Source organism: Lonchura striata, chromosome 19, assembly GCF_046129695.1.
Source record: "Lonchura striata isolate bLonStr1 chromosome 19, bLonStr1.mat, whole genome shotgun sequence".
Lineage (NCBI taxonomy): Eukaryota > Metazoa > Chordata > Aves > Passeriformes > Estrildidae > Lonchura > Lonchura striata.
Window position 1 is genome coordinate 2,603,511 of NC_134621.1, and position 17,603 is coordinate 2,621,113.

Below are 17,603 nucleotides of genomic sequence, written 5' to 3' on the forward strand. Positions count from 1 at the left end.
CTGTAACTTCCTGGGTTTGGAAGCATGGATTTCCTCCTAGTTGCCATTATACCAAACAGGCACTAGTAAACTTCAGAAATATTCCTCCTTTCTTTCAAATTAGTCTGTATTTCTTAGGAAATGAAGATGTGATCAGAGTTCATGTATTTCTTTTCTGTTGTTGTTTTACACAGTGTTCCTTGGGAACTTACCCTCTGATTTAAAAACTGAAATAAGCTGTTATAAAAATAGCAGGTGTGAATGTAGTGGTGAAGTCCATTACCAGAAGAGTTGTCTGTCTTTCCTAATCACCAATGAGCCCCAATAATCAAAATACAAGTGCTGAAGGCATCACTCATTGTTTTGTAAAGATATGCTTATATCAAAACCAGAATAAATGCCTCTGTCTGGTGTGAAGTGTTAAATGAAGAAGCAAACCTTCAGAATTTGGTTGCCATAACCTCTCCCTGCATGTGTCTTCATCTATTCAGTAGTTATAGAGGACATTTGGAATTGCTGGAGAAGCTTTTAATCTTGTCTGGGTTTACTGGCTTTGCTACTGAATATCTTGTGAGTTACCTGCTTGATTTGACTGCAAACACATTTTTTCAGTGATGTAACTATGTGAAAAAATCAAAGGTGATGTCCAGTGACCACAGAAAAGCAAGATATGGAAAGGCATATGTCTGTATTTGTTGAATAAATGCACTGAGGTGGGAGCTGCTTCTACAGCAAGTTTCCTGACCAGCTAATAGTGATGCTTAATTAAAAGATTCCATAAGAAGATTGTCAGGCTTGTAAGAGCACCACATAGATCTTTCCATGTAGACCTGTTTGTTGCTATGCTCAAAAAAAAAAAAAAAAAGAAAAAGAAAAAAAGGTGCTCAATGCAGTCAGCTTGTTAAATGTGTTTTCATTGTTGTCCCCTTTCTTTCTCAGTTTAATTTGGGAGTAGAAACAGAAAGTAGCATTTTTTTTTACAATCTTGCAAGTAGTGACAGATGATTAGTCTCAGGTGATTTGTGGGTGCCATTTGAGTGCCTGGTTCCAAGGAGTTTGATAGTGTGGGGCTGTTCAAACACCAGCCCCTGGAGAATTGCCTGGGTTCAGGGTATTTCCTTCAGCAGAGCTGTTGACAGGAGGTTTTGGAGGTCCCAGGCGTTTCACTTCCCTGGTTCAAGGAGTTGAACTGAACAATAGCAAAGAAAGATTTTCCCTCTAGTCTGAGCAGGTGCAGGATAAATGAATGGACCATTTGATGAATTGAAAGATTTTGGAGATGTCATATTGTTGCTCAGTGAGTGAAACATTCCTCCCGCTGTTGCTGCTGGGTGTATTTTGATTTTAACAGCTGTAACAGGAAGAAGGTGCTGTTGTTATGGGAGTGGAGTGTGTCAGCTCTCAATCATTTTTTTTTCATTTTGGGCAGCCAAATATGAAGGACTTTGGAAAAGTCCAAAATGAGATGCTGAGTCTGTAATGTGAGCTTAAGAAAGCACCTCAGTACTGAGTTATAATTAGTGTTTTGTTTTATGTGAACTTGGTCTTGGTTGCAAAGAGTAGGTGTGTATTGTGCACTGATTTGTATATTTTGTTTTACTTTCTGAAGTGCAGAAGCACCAATTTTTACGGGAAAATGATGAAGTCACTACTGTGGAGCCCAATGTGATCCACACAGCCTGGCTGAAGAGGCCAGCTTTTGTATTCAAAGTATGTGATTGGGGAAGGCGTGCATTTATTTAACATTCATTTGAATTTTTCTTTTTTTGTCCATTCTTTCTATGGGAGAAATTTCTCTTCATTCTGTATATCTGCTAGGGGACAACCATTAGAGACTTCCATGTGAACAGAAAAAACTGGATTTTATTATAAACTTCTGTTTTGTTAAAATTGTTTTTCAATGTAAGTCACTGCTACTATTCTTATCTTCCGTACTCTCACCTAGGAAACAGAAACAAACTAAATATACTTCCCTTTCTTGTATAGGCCCTTTTTTATTTTTCCCTGTCTGACATGAGTGAATCATAATTTGGAAAGTGTTTGCCTGATTACTGAGGTTTTCTTCTCAGTGTTAAACCAAAAAAAAAAAAAAAAAAGACCAAACTCTGCCTGTAGAAACTGAAGCCTGGCAACACATTTGCTGAATTCAATATCATAAGTGCAACAGCTTTGATAGAAAATTTATGATTGCATCATGTACTGTTGAATAAAATACTTTACCACCTTAGTTGTTTAATACTATAGTTGCTAAAATTCTATAATTTATTTTAAGGTGCTCTTAATTTGTGGTACAATCAATTTAGCTTTACTCATTTGAATTTATTTGGGTTTTTAAATACCAATCTTAAATCCATCTGAGTTCCCTAAGGTGATTTCACTCTAAATACTGGTTTTCACTCCTTTGCAGTCATTCATAGTGAGGAATTTGTCAAAGATGGATTTTGCAGTTATTTTCTGGTACCAACCTGAATTCAAAAAAGCTGAATGATGATTGTGTCTCATTTCTGTCTGCGGTGTGATTTATATTTTGTGCTGTTCTTCCTCCTCATTATTATAGTATTTAGAATTATGTCCTAAACTATTATACTCTTTTTTCCCCATCTTTCTTTCTCCTTCCATGAACTCAGAAGGTATCACAGAACCATCCAGCATCCAGTGCAATGTGTGTGTAAAGCTGCTAATTAAAAAATGAGACAGAATTATTAAAAGAAATAAAGGTCACCCAGGGTAAGAGTTCATAGAGTTTTCCAGCATTAGAGAACAAAGCTGTATTAATAAAAAGAGGCATTTAGAAGTTTTTGTGGCTATAGTGCCCCCTCTTTAGCTGGAGCTTACAGAATACTGATGCTCTCTGATAGCCTAAGCCCCAGATCTGTCCATCTGTGAGTTTTGCCAATAGCATCAAACTGAGCCAGTGTTTTTTTAGGGGAGCAGGGCCATTCCTGCCAAACTGGGTGGTTATGAAAACATGACATTGACCTCTTTGGTGCATAGGTTATTTTGATTTGGTTTGAGTACTTTCCATGCTGATTTAACCTTTTAAAATCAAGTATATTATTTTTCATCTTTGTGGATGTGAGAGTTCTCTCTGTTGTGTGGGATCAAGAGCAGTGAGATGTTTTAGCACAAGAGCATATGTTGTATCTTGTAAAAGATCAGGGTAACATTGTTCTGAGCATTGAAATTCCTGGTTTTTTGGTGGATTTTTATCTCTTTTTTTCCTTTTTTTTTCTTTATTCCCCCTTTTTTCCCTCTTTCTTTCCTTTTTTTTCCCTTTGGATTGAACAAGAAAACATCTAAGGATCCTTAGCAACTTGTAAAGGAGTGAACAAAGTTCAGTTAAAATATATCTGCTATTGCTTGTATGAAAACAAGGTTTTAATTTACAAAAATTTGCTCTGTATTTGGCATAAAGAAACAGGATTATGGTTTTTCCTGTGGGAAATAGGGTAAAGGTTTTATGGAAACACTTGCTTGATACTAGAATTCTGGTGCTCTATTGATAAAATGGATTAGGTGGTAAATAATATCAGTGTTGTTTTGAAGTCATGAGAAATCAGAAGGGTTTTTTCTTTGCTCTATTGGCTTTGAAAATCAGGAACAGCTGTCATGTTTATTACTAAACATATCCTAAATGTAAAATACAGAAAAATGCTTTTGGCAACGTAGTCCTCCCATCTTTTATAAACTTACATTTGGTAAGAGTCAGTTTTATTATTATTTTGTTTTATCTTTAACCTTGAATTATATTAAATAGTTGGACCTACTTCTGAAACTTTTTTTATCATGTAGGTTTTGATAAAATTATAGGGGCACCTTTATAGCAAGGTCATTCAGTTCTTCAAGCTATAGATATTTAAGTGCTAATATTTTTTTTGTTGCTGTTGACTTGATGGGAAATTTTAATGTGAAAGTGGTTGGAAATTCAATATTGAGGGTTTGTGTTTTAATAGGAAAATCAGAATTATTTCAGTGTGAGGAACTGTTAAAACGGTGTCTATAGAACAGGAATTCAGGGTTCCTTTGAATTATTTTTGCCTGATTAAGTTTATTTGGAAGTGCTCCTGGAAGAAATAGCTTTAACCAGAATCTAAAAAAGATTGATTCTTTAAAAGGGGGGAAATATGGCACCAACATGGAAATGAATATGGGTAGAAACATCAGGGGCCTAAATTTAGGGAAGAAGAATTTTGCTATAGTTTCTATAAACTGTAAAATCACTGTCTAGAATGGATTTAATTTTGAACAGGAAATAATATAATTTTGAAAGGAATCTTTCCTAATAGTTAAGGCAGAATAGCAAGGTACTGACTTTTCACAAAACAACCTTTTTGTATGTAAATAGAACAGATCTTTATGCTACAAGTGGAAGAAGTATTAACACAAAGTTTAAATCTAGGTGGTGTATTTTAAAGCCAGTGTCAATGCTAATGCATTTTATGAGTGTGGGTACTTCCCTTTTTTGCTTTTCCTTAGAATTTTCTCATTTCACCAGTACTAGTTTTTGTGCCCATGAAATATGACATATTTTTAGATCTAGAGACCAAAGGCTTTTCATTTTCAGTGGAACAAGGTACAGGCAGATTACAGAGAACATTTCCTCCCATTGCTGTGTCTGAGATCTCATGCCTTTAACTGAGTGTAGTTCCTTGTCCTCATGCTGCCAGTGCTGCATGGGCAGTTGTGAAAGAGTTGCTGAGTTTCTTGAGAAATAAATGTGAAATGTGAGGGTGCCTGTGGATGTGTGCTGAGATCACAGCACCATTGTCACGTAGTAGTTTCCATCACTTCCAGCTCCAACAGCATCCAGTTTAATCCACAAAAAGTGTGAAGTCTCTTAATATCTGTTCCATTTGCATTTCTGGCTGCAAGCCAGTAAAATGATGTTCATTTAGCACCATATTCTAATGTGTGTCAGTAGTGTACTGTGACCCTTTTTATGTGCAGTAACAGTGTGCTATTTATTCCAGGATGATGTGATGATGCCACAGCGGGTTAGGCTGCAGCACCAAGTTGCCATTCAACACCCAAACAGTGTGAGTACTTTTTTCTTGTGTGTATTTCTGGGTTTTCCTTTGCCAGAGTTCCGGATACATCTTTAAAAGGATATGAAAATTTCACAGTGGGGCTGGGGGAGGCAAAGCCATAACCAGTGTATTCTTTTCCTTTATTTTTAATCCTTGCACTGAATGGGAGCTTTGATCGAACTTCTTTTCTTCCTTTTATTTTCTCTCTTCAGAAAACCAGATCTCATTACAACAGTGATACTCTTTTGCAAATAAGTATATAGGTTTGGCTAATGTCTGTAATCTAAAGGAGAATGCCTTTTTTATGTAGCCTTTCTAAGTCATGTGAAAAGCTGCAAAGGATTGGCTACAGCTATGGTTTATCTGTTTTTAATAATTAAGGAACTGTAAACCATAGGGAATGTATGGGTTGTTACCACTGATGAACTGGCCTACAGTTCAGCTGATGTTTCTCTCTATGCCTGTAAAATGAAACATTATTAGATTTCCATTCTTTATTCCTGTGAAATAAACTCTCAGGAATATGCTGTGAGAGAGTTTTTCTCTGATCTATATAATTTTGATTTCATGTGATTTTCTGTGATTAGGGTCAGTGTTCTTTAGAAAGAGTTTGTGCACATGTTCTACTTATCCAAAGATTATATATCTATATATGTAAATAACTTGGTAGTTAATTATATAAATAACTATGGCAGTTAACTAATTTATCCATACTATTGACAAAAGATATTCCTTTATAAACTTGAAAGCTGAGTTTGTATTCCTATCAGCAATATTCAGCAAAATCAGCCTTATTTTTTCCACATCGCTGACATTTTCTCTTGTGGTACTTATTTCAATGTGCCAGAGGTTTCTGGAAAGTAGAGGTCAATTGACTTGGTCTGTCATGAAGGTGTTTTCCTGCAGGTATCTGGACAAAACACACAAGTTTAACATTATTGCTCTTTGTCAACTAAGCACCTTTTGAACTTTTTGAACTCCAAGAGTTCGAAGTAGAGATAATTGCAGTTTTTTTGGCTGAGGAATGTCTGCCAAACAACCTGCTGCTTAGTGGTGGGATGTGTACCTGCTCATCACACCACCTGTATTAGGGCTCTTCTGAAATCTGATCACCCTTACAATGGGATTTATTCAATTGTAGCTTTAACAGTACCTGAGTAGCAGTTAACCTAACTCACATTACAAACACAATAAAATGATAAATCCAAAGTTGTTTTTGTTCTGATATCAATCAGTTAATGTAATTCTGCCAAAAAACCAGAAAGGCAAGTTGATCCAGTATGCCTGTTTTATGGAAATTAGTGCTAAGAGCTGTCATATTTCTTGCTTATATGGCTTCTACAGATGTAAATTAAGACTTTTTAAATTAGACTAAATTCAACTAAACAGTTTGTAGTCTTATTAGAAAGTACTTCAACTGTTTTGTTTATATTCTGTTACACTTTAGTGCCCAACAACCCTCAGTATGAGCTATTCAATGACAATCAAACAAGTAATAAAGAGGACCTGAGTAGACTGAAGGGCCTTTATGATCTGTTCAAAGCAACACAAACCTGTTATTGCCATGTTCCAAATTCATGTGAATTACAGTCCTATTTCAGTCTGGTACTTGTGATGGTCTGGCCTTGGCTGGGTTCTGTCACTCCTCAGAAGGATGGGGTGGTGGGAGGAAGAGAAGGTGGAAAAAATCTGTGGGTCAAGACCAAGGTAATATATTAAAAGAAAAAGGAACAGTCCTTTGGTAAGTTTGGATCTACCACTGCCAGACCTTGCCCACCCCCAGCCTTGTGGGGAGGAGGAGTGTTGGAGAGAGCCTTGGTGCTGTGGGAGCAGGGCTCAGACCACTGGTGTGTTACCAGCACACAGCACTGGGAGGGCTGGTGTGGGCAAAATGAACTCTGCTTCCACCAGAGCCAGCACCTTTTCCATGTTACAGGTACAGAAAATGGGTGGGATGCCTGTGTGAGGTGTGACCTTCTGGGTTAATGCTGGATCTTACAGAACTCTAATTCAAAGGTCTGAAGGAGAAAGGGGAACATACCCAGCTCTTTCTGGTGAGCAAATAGATCAGTTTGGTCCAGAGCCCCTCAACAGTTCTGATACAACTTTGAGAAAAGTTGGCCTGGTCACAAATCTACTGACCAGTGGCAGGGTGGACTTCTGTTCTTAAAAGGATGATCTCTCTGCTGTCCTCAGAATAATCATGCCATTCAATTTTCTGCTCTTGGAAGATGTTTGGGGATGTTTGAATGAAGTTTTGTTCTGTATTTGAAGTTCTGGCTTGGCTTCAATCAGTCTGATAAACCAGAGTAGGTGGAGGGGCAAAAAAAAAAAAAAAAAAAATTAAAACAAAAAGCAGAAGGTTGAGAAATGCCTGTGAAGCAGTGAGCTTTTTTGGTTTGTTCCTGAAATTCTAATTTGCAGACTTGCACTTTCCACTGTTTTGCAACTTCTCCTGACCTGGATTTTTGACTTTATGCAGTCTCAATATATTTTCAGAAATTTCATTCCTAATCCTAGTCCTGCTGGTTGTTATTGGGAGTTGGATTTGAAGACCAGTGCTCCCAGTGGATATTGCAGGCTTCAGTCTGCTGTTGTTGTTACTATTGATCTACAGGTAGGAAAAGTCTCCAACTTTGCCCACCAAGAGAAATTTCCCAGGTTAATTAACCCCTAGGTTCTTCCTCTTTTGTGTTACTCTTAAATGCAAATTGCCTTACTCTGATTTGAAGCATGTTTACTAAACAGCAGCACCAAAGATATCAGATGCCTTTGTAATTTTCCCAACAAATTATTCTTTAAAGGCACCTGTGTCTCCATCTCTGAAAAAGCAAGAAGCTTGCCCCAGGTTCAGGTACTGGAACACTGAGGTAACAACAGCAGCCTTTGTGTCTCATTTCCTGGATCATAGACTCCTTAATTGTGCTTTAAAGAGCAATTTAATTTCTATTCTCTTAAGCTGCTCTTATCTGGGACACTTTTTAAAAATAAGGCTTGTAGGGTGGAACTGTTCTGTCCTTGGAAATGTTCAGAGTAGAGGATTTTGGATCTCAAAATACAAATCACTAATGCATTGTGCTTTTTTATTAAAACACGACTGCTGTCACCTTGTGCTCTGGTGACTATTTTACATCATCTCCAAGTCCCCCTCACATGAATTCTGTAAATAGACAATCTCATAAGGCACAAGTTTTTGAGACTCTGTGTATTTATACTACAATTTCTTAGGTTCTGCTTAAGAAATATCAGGCTCAGTGCAAATCCCTACTTTTAGCAGTTTTGAAGCTCAGGGACATCATACTGCTTTTGTTTATCCCTAGAAGCTGCATGTGTCCCATTTATCCAGGATAAACCAGGTGTTGTTATTTACCAACCACAAAATGTATATGCTTTGTTGGCAGCTAATTAATGGGAAGATTCAAGGTTCTATATCCCTTAATTCAGGAAAAATCATGCCTTCATATCTTACTCTGTGTTCTTATGGAGGAGCTCCAACCTAGAGTACATACTAGTGTTCTACAGAACAACTTTCTAAGTTTGGAGTAGCCCAGGAAATTATTTCTCAAATCACACACACTGTGCAGTCATTCACTCTGCCTCTCCTTGATTCTATACTTTAATTTCAAGTGTCACCCTCTGAGAACTCCCAAAGCTTTTTATTTCAAGGGGAGAGGGGGATGTCAGTTGGATCTGCTCCCTGCTTGTCTTGTTGCTGGATGCTTCCAGCAGGCCCTGCTCTGGGCATGCTCAAGGAGAATCACTGGATCTGGGAATGATCTTGGAGACACTGAGTAACATTTAAGAGCTTTGAAAATAACTAAACTTTTCCTCACTGTCTCCTACCTGAGTGAGAAAATAGCTGGAGTGAGAATAGAAGTAAAGAACATTATTTCCTTTTGTTTTCTCTGGCTCAGTAGGAGGTGAATCAGTAGCAGTGTCACAATGAACACCTTGCTATTTGTTGTGAAATTGCAATCCTCTGCCTCAAACAGGTAGGATACCTGGGCATGTGAGAGAACGTGAAGATACCATTTGCATGTCTTCAATGAGCAATTCTCACTATTTTGCATCTCTAAAGCAGATTTTTGGCATATTCTGTAGCTTGGCTTTAGATCAAGAGCAGCAGTGCTTAAAGCCATTTTTATCTGTTGATTATCTGCCTGTGTTAACCAACTGCCTGAATTCTGCATATCTTTGATGGTTAATGTGACTCTAAGACAGTTGATGGGATTGAGTGAACTTGAACAATTCCTGGCTGCTGGCTCACAGACCTGTTCACCTGCCCTGGGAGAGCTGAAGCAAATATTGCACAATCTGCCAAGGAATTGGAGAAATCAGCAGATGAATGAGAGCTGAGCTGCTCCTTTCTTTAAGGCACAGCTCTAGGCCAAAGGGATTGGCTGTTTTCTTCCCACCTCTGAACTTCACAAATTAACTACACTTAGAAGTTAAGAGGATTTTTTTTTTTTCTTTTGGTCTGGAAACATGTTTTTTAATTCTGAAAGCTATAATTTAATAGATTTTTTTTTAATGTCACTGTACCCTGTGCTGTTCTGCTTGCTGGGACCTGTCACACCTTTCTGCCATGTGTTAGAAAGGAGCACGACTGTTTTTTCCTCCTTCCCTTAGTGAGTGCTCTACTTACAGAGTGCACTAGTTTGAGTCATACCATTCTTTTCTTGTGGCTGAAATGATCAGATCCACTTGATTCTGTAATTTTGCAGTGTGAAAAGACAATGAGTGTATGTGAGGTTTTATTAAACTGCCATAAAGCAGAACTACATAATGCTGAATGTTAGCTCTCTGTCCCCCATTTAAATTCAGTTCTGTACCTCTATTTAATTTTCATCCTTCCTGTGTTCAGCGAGGTTGTTGGTGAGCTTCTCTCATTCTGTGTCTTTAATTCTGAAGTCCAGGTTTTACCATCTCCCCCTAAATGCTTTATCGTCCAGTTGTAGCATATAGCTTAGTTGTAGCATATAGCTTAGCAGATTTTCCTTTGATAAATTCTTTATTTTGGATGTGAAGTTGATTAAGATCTTCTTTGCATAGAACTTAAATAAACTTTTTTTCTCCTTAGTTAATTTGCACAGCTCTCCTTGTGCCTGTCTTACTCTGCACGTTTGAGACAGCTCAGTGTGAGCTGCCCGGGCCTGCCCCAGCAAGCACTGCCTGTAGAGGTTAATTATAATATAAAAATTAATTCATATAACAGCTATTGAAGAGACATTAATTGACTACTGTCATGTCTTGGATGACAAATCCAATTTGTTTGCATAAACCTGTTAGCAGGAATTTGCTCCACTAAAGGGGCTGAGTAGATCTAAGAGGCTCTGCTCTGTCTTTGGTATAGACAGAAGGGAAAATGAGATTATATTCCTGAGGTGATTACATGCAGCTGTTAATGTCCAACATCAGTTGATTTTTTATGTCCAGAGGAATGTTTTCATGAACTAGTCTTAATTATTCTAGTCAGCAGATTTTTTTTTATATCCAATTCCATTTTACTGCACACTATTATGAAACTACCAAGTCTTGTACATTCTTCTCCAGCATGTGGAAAATGTAAGTCTGAATTAAGGCTATCCAGTATAGATACTTATAAAAACATTTATAGATTTCACTTCAGGAAATTGTCATTAGAGGCTTTTAAAAGTAATTTATAAGTATATAAAAATAATAATAAAATATAATAGACAAGTATTTTATTGTTTATTAATCATATAGAATATATAAATAATTTATTATTTTCAATAATCTTCTCTTGGTTTGGAGAGTAGAAACTAAAGTAGCAGTTGTCTGAAGGTTTTGTCAGAACTGGTGACATTAGAGTATGTTTAGAGGAAAAAATATTATTCCTTTTTTTGCACTGGAGAATATGAAAATTCTTTCTTTGACAATGTGAGAGTATTATTCTTATATTTTTGATAATTGGGCCTTTCCATGTGTATCGTCCAGATCTGCTGGAATTCAGCTGTGTCTTTGCTTTTTATTAGGCAGCTTCTTTAAAGATTTTTTAAAATTTGGTATTTCTGAAAAGAACCACAGAGCATTTTCAAAGTCATGATGTCAGTCTAGGTCTGTTCTACATTTAATCCAATAGCCCAAATGGGAAACAGCCCAACTGACACAACTTTGTAATTAAATTTGTGTTTAAAATGGCCTCCACATGCCAATAACACCATCAAATGATTGTGAGTACTGGAGTTTGATATTCATGTAAGTCTGATTGTAATGCATTTCATTCATGTAAACATATTTCATTTTTAAACTATGTCTGAAGCATAAAATGTTTGAAAATCGAGATTCCGTGCTCCTGGTGTTCAGGCATTTTGCTGAGGTGATAACTATTACAATGCAATCCGACTTTGTGAAGCTACAGACAAAAGAAATTGGTATCTCTTCAATGATATCTACTTGAAGTTTTCCCCAAAATGTCATGTTCAAGCTTCATTAATTCACACGTGGGACAACATCTTTTTAAATCTTCCTGTGTTGTGATGCTCAGTTGGGCTCGTTCTGATTACACCATGACTTCTTGTTTTTCATATAAATCCACTAAAGAAAATTCAGACTTCCTCAGTTTTTGATTACTCTCTTTTTATGTGCTGAAAAGAAACATGTAACATCCTTTTGTGGACTTTGGACTTGAACTAGGGTCAAGGAGAATGTTTAGCAGGTGTTCTTAAAACTGGATTGCTGCAAGATAGAAGCATCTGTGGAAATGGATATTCATCTGACTTAAGCCTTCTTTGGGGAGTCAGCAATATCAACATATTTTATAATTTTTAAAACATGTTTTAAATACACCAGGGTGTATTTTGTATATTTACACCTAATGCAAATTACCTCACAGGTGTCATGTTTTGAAGAACAATTTCCTCCCTTGGAAATGATTGGGAGAGGAAACACATTTTACTACCTTCTTCCTGCAGTATATCATTTTGGAAAGATTTGAACCACATAAAAATATTTCTTTAGTTTATTTTTCCTTTTAATTGCATTAAATGATGATCACAAAATCTTTCTTAAAGGAAATTACTGCATAAAATTATTACAATCATAATAATTGAAGTAGGGTTTGGAGACAGCAAGCATGACATGTACCTTTCCTTAACACAAAAGATGTGGGCTTCATTAACTAAAGCTGCTCTTAAACATTTAGGATAAGGTAACTTATTAAATAACTCTTATAATAATTATTTAATACAATTTATTTATAATAAAAAAAGGAACTCTTATTAGCTTTTTATTTTAGGATTTTTCCGTCTGTGGGTTCTCATAAAGAGGCATAGTGGGGGAAAAGGTGTTGTGCCCTTGAGATAATCCTCCCTATTTTACTTGTTATTTGGATAATCTTCCTTTTCACTGAACTTTATCTAGGATGAGATTTTATGATTTTTCTAATTACAGCATCACTAAGTACTTAATTACATTCTCTTCGAGGAGGTTCACATCATTCTGTCACATTTCTAATATGAAACAGAACACTGCACATTCTTCCTCAGAACATAGAATGAAGTTTTGTACTTTGCATAACCTTTGAAAGTTGTATTTATTTTGTACAGAAAAGCCAGGGATTTTTTCATGCTAAAATGCATATTTTTTTTTAAATACCTGTTTCAATAATAAAGTTCTTTAGGAGAGGATACATTATATGAAGAACTCCTGGTTTTGTACATTCAGTGCCTACTGCCTTGTGGAGACTTTATGCTTTCGGCTGTCTTTGTTCATTTCCTCTTTCTTTAAAACAAGGGTGGAATATATTGGGATAAAATTGAAGACCAATTATTTTTTCATCCTCATTTCCTCTTTAGTACAACGGATGGATTCTGACCCATCAGCTGCCTCCTGAATAAAGAAGATTGTTTGTGGTAGAGGAAGTTGTAGTGATTAAAAACTCAAAAACACCACATCTGCAGAAAACGCCTTGGTTTTAATTATTGCCAACTCATTTAAACTTTGTTTCCTCTCACCCATTTCCTTTTCCACTTCAGTGTGCAAGGCAAAACATAAAACTCTACAATGATTTAAATGATCTCCACCTGAATATTGCATTTCAAAACCACTGGTGAAAGTTGGAACAAGTTGTCACAAGTCTGACTGGGTAGAGTGCTGGGCTTTGCACACGTCAGATATGAGAGTGAAATTCTCTTTTTTCACCTCACAGGACGGTTTTGTACCTCACAGGACAGTGACTAGAGGTGACTTTAAGCAGGATTTGGTAATGTGTGTTTTATCCTGCCCAGTTCCTCTGACCGTGAGCATAACTCTGAATTTATTGAATGTGCTCATTGGATTATTTCTGGTACTGTGACCTGGAGACGCTCAGAGTTATTTTTACTATTGTTATTTGTACTGCTTTAGTTGTACCATAATCCTGTTTTTCTGGCTTTATAGTTCCCTAACTCTTGAAGATATTTTCAATGCAGTGGCATAAAGAACATGTCTGTGACATTCATCTGATAAGGTTATTTAGGTACAATTCATTAACTCCACTCCTAATTGTGTGAAGTGGTAGAGTTATTAAGACAGATTCAGGTGCCTAAATACAGACCTAAAATGCTGTTTTGACTCCTGTCTGAGACCATCAGGGCAGGACTGGCAGATGCTGGAGGCTTTTGGTGAAGCAGTAGATGAAGCAGGACTGTAGGGCCACAAACTGATCCTGTATTTGGCCACTCACTTCTTCCCACAGAGCTCATTTTAAGCCATTTTTGGTTTTAGAATTGACTTGTGTTGCCTTTCAGTGTAGGTATTTGTTGGTACTTAAGATAAACCCCCTATTTTGTGCTTTTACTTTTCTTCCTATTAGTGTTTCTTGCTGTCATAAAGGATAAATTCTTTTATATTTTTTCCAGAGACACCAGTGCTGATTGCAATTAAATAAAAAGCTAAATAAGCTCTAAACTACCTTTAAAAAAATAATTGTCTGGAAAGCAAATTACCTCATTGCTGTGGTAGTAGAAAGGATAGTCATGATTTTCTGTCCTGATGAGAGTTCTAGTTTTTCCTGAACTGCCATAGTCCTTTGCTACGAGCCAGAAATTTCTTTTATTCATTGTTCATGGTACTGCTTTTTATACAAGTAATATTAATATTAAAATATATTATTAATTATAAAACTAATACTAATATTAATATTGCATTTCAGCAAATTTCCAGTTGGAATAAGAAGTGTTTTATTGTGTATATTAAATAGTTTATTGTGTATATTACATAGTTTAATCTAGATACAGGTATATGCCACTCTCCAGCATTTGTAATAATAAAAACAAACTTGTCTAATTAGATCAAAAATTTGAAACTTGGATGAACTCTATTTTTACATAGAAACAAATGAAACATCAAAATACTGAAAAGAATATTTCTAATGCAGAGTTTCTTGGAAGGACTGAATGGGTGTAATACAGGCCAGAAATATTTTTATCACAGTATTTTAAATGTTATGAGAGAATCAACAGTGAAAAACGTTTCACTTCAGTTTGAAAGCTCTAAGGAAATATTTAGTGAATATAAAACCTCTGTGAGACATGGAGGAAACGGAATCAGTGTGCAATTGCTTGTGCTGCCACACCTTACACAGGGGAGCTGGAGGAAGCTGTTTGTGCTCTAAATAATCTGATTTTCATTGTGTGAAAGAAGCTGGTTACATGAGCTGGGTTTTACAGATGCTGAATCAAAGGCTCAGCTTGGTGGTGTTTATCTTGCAGCCACAAGTCAAAAATCCCAGTCACGTGTCAGAGTCCCATTGGGAGGGAATGGCACAGCTGAAGTGCAGAAGGGTGTGGGATTTGCTTGGCTCAGGATCTAGAAATAAACTTGATTGCATTGTGGCAATTTTCACATTTGTCTGTAAAACAAACTTCTTAAATGATGATAAAAGTGGCTTTGAGTGCTGCTGGTTCTGCAAGTGAAAAGAAAGCAGCTCCTAGGGCAGAAGGGAGTGCAAACATAGCACTTCCTTCAGCACGTTAACTTTGGTAATGAGCTTGCAGCTATTTTCCTGTTCTGTTGCAAAGTTACATTTCCAAAGATTGTGCTCCAAGTTATTCAATGTAACCCATTAATTTTTCTCACTGCAATAGCAGTAATTCCTAAATAATAACTTTATTTGATGAGGATTTTACCTATTTTTTTTTTCAGTTCCAAAAGGCTGAAAGCATTTTAAAATCTGCAATACAGTAAGTACAGGACAGTGTTGTGAGCCAAAATACAGAGAAGTAAACTGGAGCATGCAATGGAATTATCTGTGTGGCTAAATGGAAGGAGGGAATTTTGGCTGAGACTTAAAGTCAAACTCCAGAAATTACAAACAGTGATGTATAATCCAGAAAAGAGCTGTCAGAATCTAATTTAATAGCACTTCTGCTATCTGCCTTCACCTCTCCTTGTGTGTGTACAGATAATTGATCAAACCTGTTCAGTTTTCTCTTCAAGTGTGAGGAGCTGGGATTTGAACCAGTTGTTCTTTGGACTTCAGGGAATTATAGTCCTTTCGCTGGGCACTTGCATTCAACATTCCCTTCAGTTTGCTGAAATTGCCAACAGCATTTATGAAATTATTAGTCTGCTCAGAAATTAATATGAAAATGTGAAACTCTGTCCTCTGCTTCTAATTTAAATTGCAAGCTGCCAGGAAAGAAATGACTGCACTTCCTACTTGACTGTAATTGAAAACCAGGTTTTCAGAAAACCAAATTTGAAATTCTCCTTTTTAATCTCTCACCTTTTGAAAGTTCTTTGTATTCTGTATTTGTTCAGCTTCACTGTGACTCTTTAAATAAAGAAACTAAGTTTCCATCTTGTGCTGTTATAGAAAAGCTTCAGATATAAAATAAAGGTGATTTTCCCCTTTTACATTTTATGCAGAGTTTTGTAAGGTCTGTATAGATTATCTTAATTATTGGAGTTGCCATGTTTTGAATGTTTATTTTGTGATACTGTTTTGTTGCCACGTGGGTGTACAGAGTTTAACGTAGGGGATTTGTGTCATTTTGCTTTAGATTATTGGTTGCCAAGTCAGAAGAGAGCCACTGGACTCCACTGAACGATACACTCGCTGGATCAATAACCTGACCCAGGAACAGCTTCTAACACAGGTATCTCTGCTTCAGCTGGCTCAGAAATTCCAGCAGGAAAATAGCATCACAGCTTTATTTGGATGGGTTTTTTTCAGTCATAAGCAGTACTTGACAGTTTATTAAGGTTATCAGATTCTCCTATTGAAACATGGTTTGTTCAAGAGAAGCCAAGGGTATGGTGCACATGATCATTGCAGAACAATGACCTCACCCTGAGTGAGAATGAAGCTTTCAAGCTTGGAATGAGTCCTACATGTCTTACTGCTGCCTGTGTTAACTACATATGCTTTCATGTTCTAAAATTTTGGTTTTCTTTTCAAAAAGTGGATTTGAGTACAAAAGGGGGAAAAAAAGTCTTTCATGAGAATGGTTCTTCTCCCACCCAAGGTACTGACCACTCCTGTATCTGTTTAAGTTTTGCTTGGGATCATTTTAAAACAGCAGTTCTTCAGTCATTAAACATTGGGCTCATTTTACATTGATTGTAAGTGAGATGCATCTTGTGCAACTGAAGATGACAGTTTTTGGCATCAAGAACAGTTGTTTCATTAGGCAGGAGGCCAATGCTGGACTAAAATAGAGACTAAAAGAGACTTTGGCAAAAACAAGTTAAGCTGTGGAAGAAATCAATCCAGCTTGTGGAGGAATGTTGTACAGGATAGAAGAAATCTAATGGATGGTTTGCAGAAAACATCCCAGCAGGCTTTGAGATCCAAGTATTTGGGTTTTGGGATGCTGTGTTAGAAAGACATTTGGTTTTGATTTCCTTGGATTTAAGTGGTTGAAAAGATTAACATATCCTTATTTGTTAGACTTCATTATAAACTCTGTTGTGTTCTTCTATCTCAAAAAAAACCCCCAAAAAAACCAAAAAAACAAAACCACTAACAGGCCCTGCTATGGTCATTGTAGCACAAGGAGTAATCTACAGACCTTGTTTTAAAATCACCAGTGGTATTACAGCTCCCTGTAATTCACCAAGGCAGAGTAATTACAGAAAAAGCTACCCAAGGAATATTTGGATTTGCCTGTGAGTGTGGCATTAGAAAAAATACAGTTTTAAACCAGTGTATTTATCTGAACAGCATCTGGATCACTGTGCTGGAGAAGAGGAAGAAAAGCTTGAGGATGTAAAAGCTTGTCCTACACAATCGGAAGTGCTTCAGCTAAATGGCCACTTGATCCTTGATGAGTTAAGTGGAAAATTAAAACAAATATTCTGATTTCGAGATTATGAAAAAAACCCCAAAAACAAACAAGAAAACCTCATTTTAAATAAGGTGGAAATCATTGTGTCCTGGAAGAGATTATTTAGCATTGTATTTTCAACAGTAGGATGCAAATATGATGACCTGGGAAATCCCTTGCAATCTTACATGCTACAAATATCTCTTAAAGCCTTAATAAATGCATTATTTTTACATATAATATAGAGTCACACAATTTAAAGATAGATTAACAGTTTTGGATCATACATAGGGTTTGGAACCAGCAGAACTTGTGGTACTTAATG

General features: G+C 36.5%; 1 protein-coding gene across 2 annotated transcripts in view; it reads left to right on the top strand.

Annotated features, from left to right (window-relative positions):
* Positions 1-17,603, top strand: part of QTGAL (queuosine-tRNA galactosyltransferase) — a 103,703-nt gene that overhangs the window by 12,081 nt on the left and 74,019 nt on the right. The window contains exons 5-6 of one of the 2 annotated variants that reach the window (XM_031506389.2): positions 4,950-5,015; positions 16,013-16,108. In XM_031506389.2, coding sequence (XP_031362249.1) covers positions 4,950-5,015; positions 16,013-16,108 — 162 coding nt within the window. Of the gene's footprint in view, positions 1-4,949; positions 5,016-15,172; positions 15,191-16,012; positions 16,109-17,603 lie in introns of those variants that run through there. The other variant, XM_077787331.1, reaches the window with a different exon arrangement.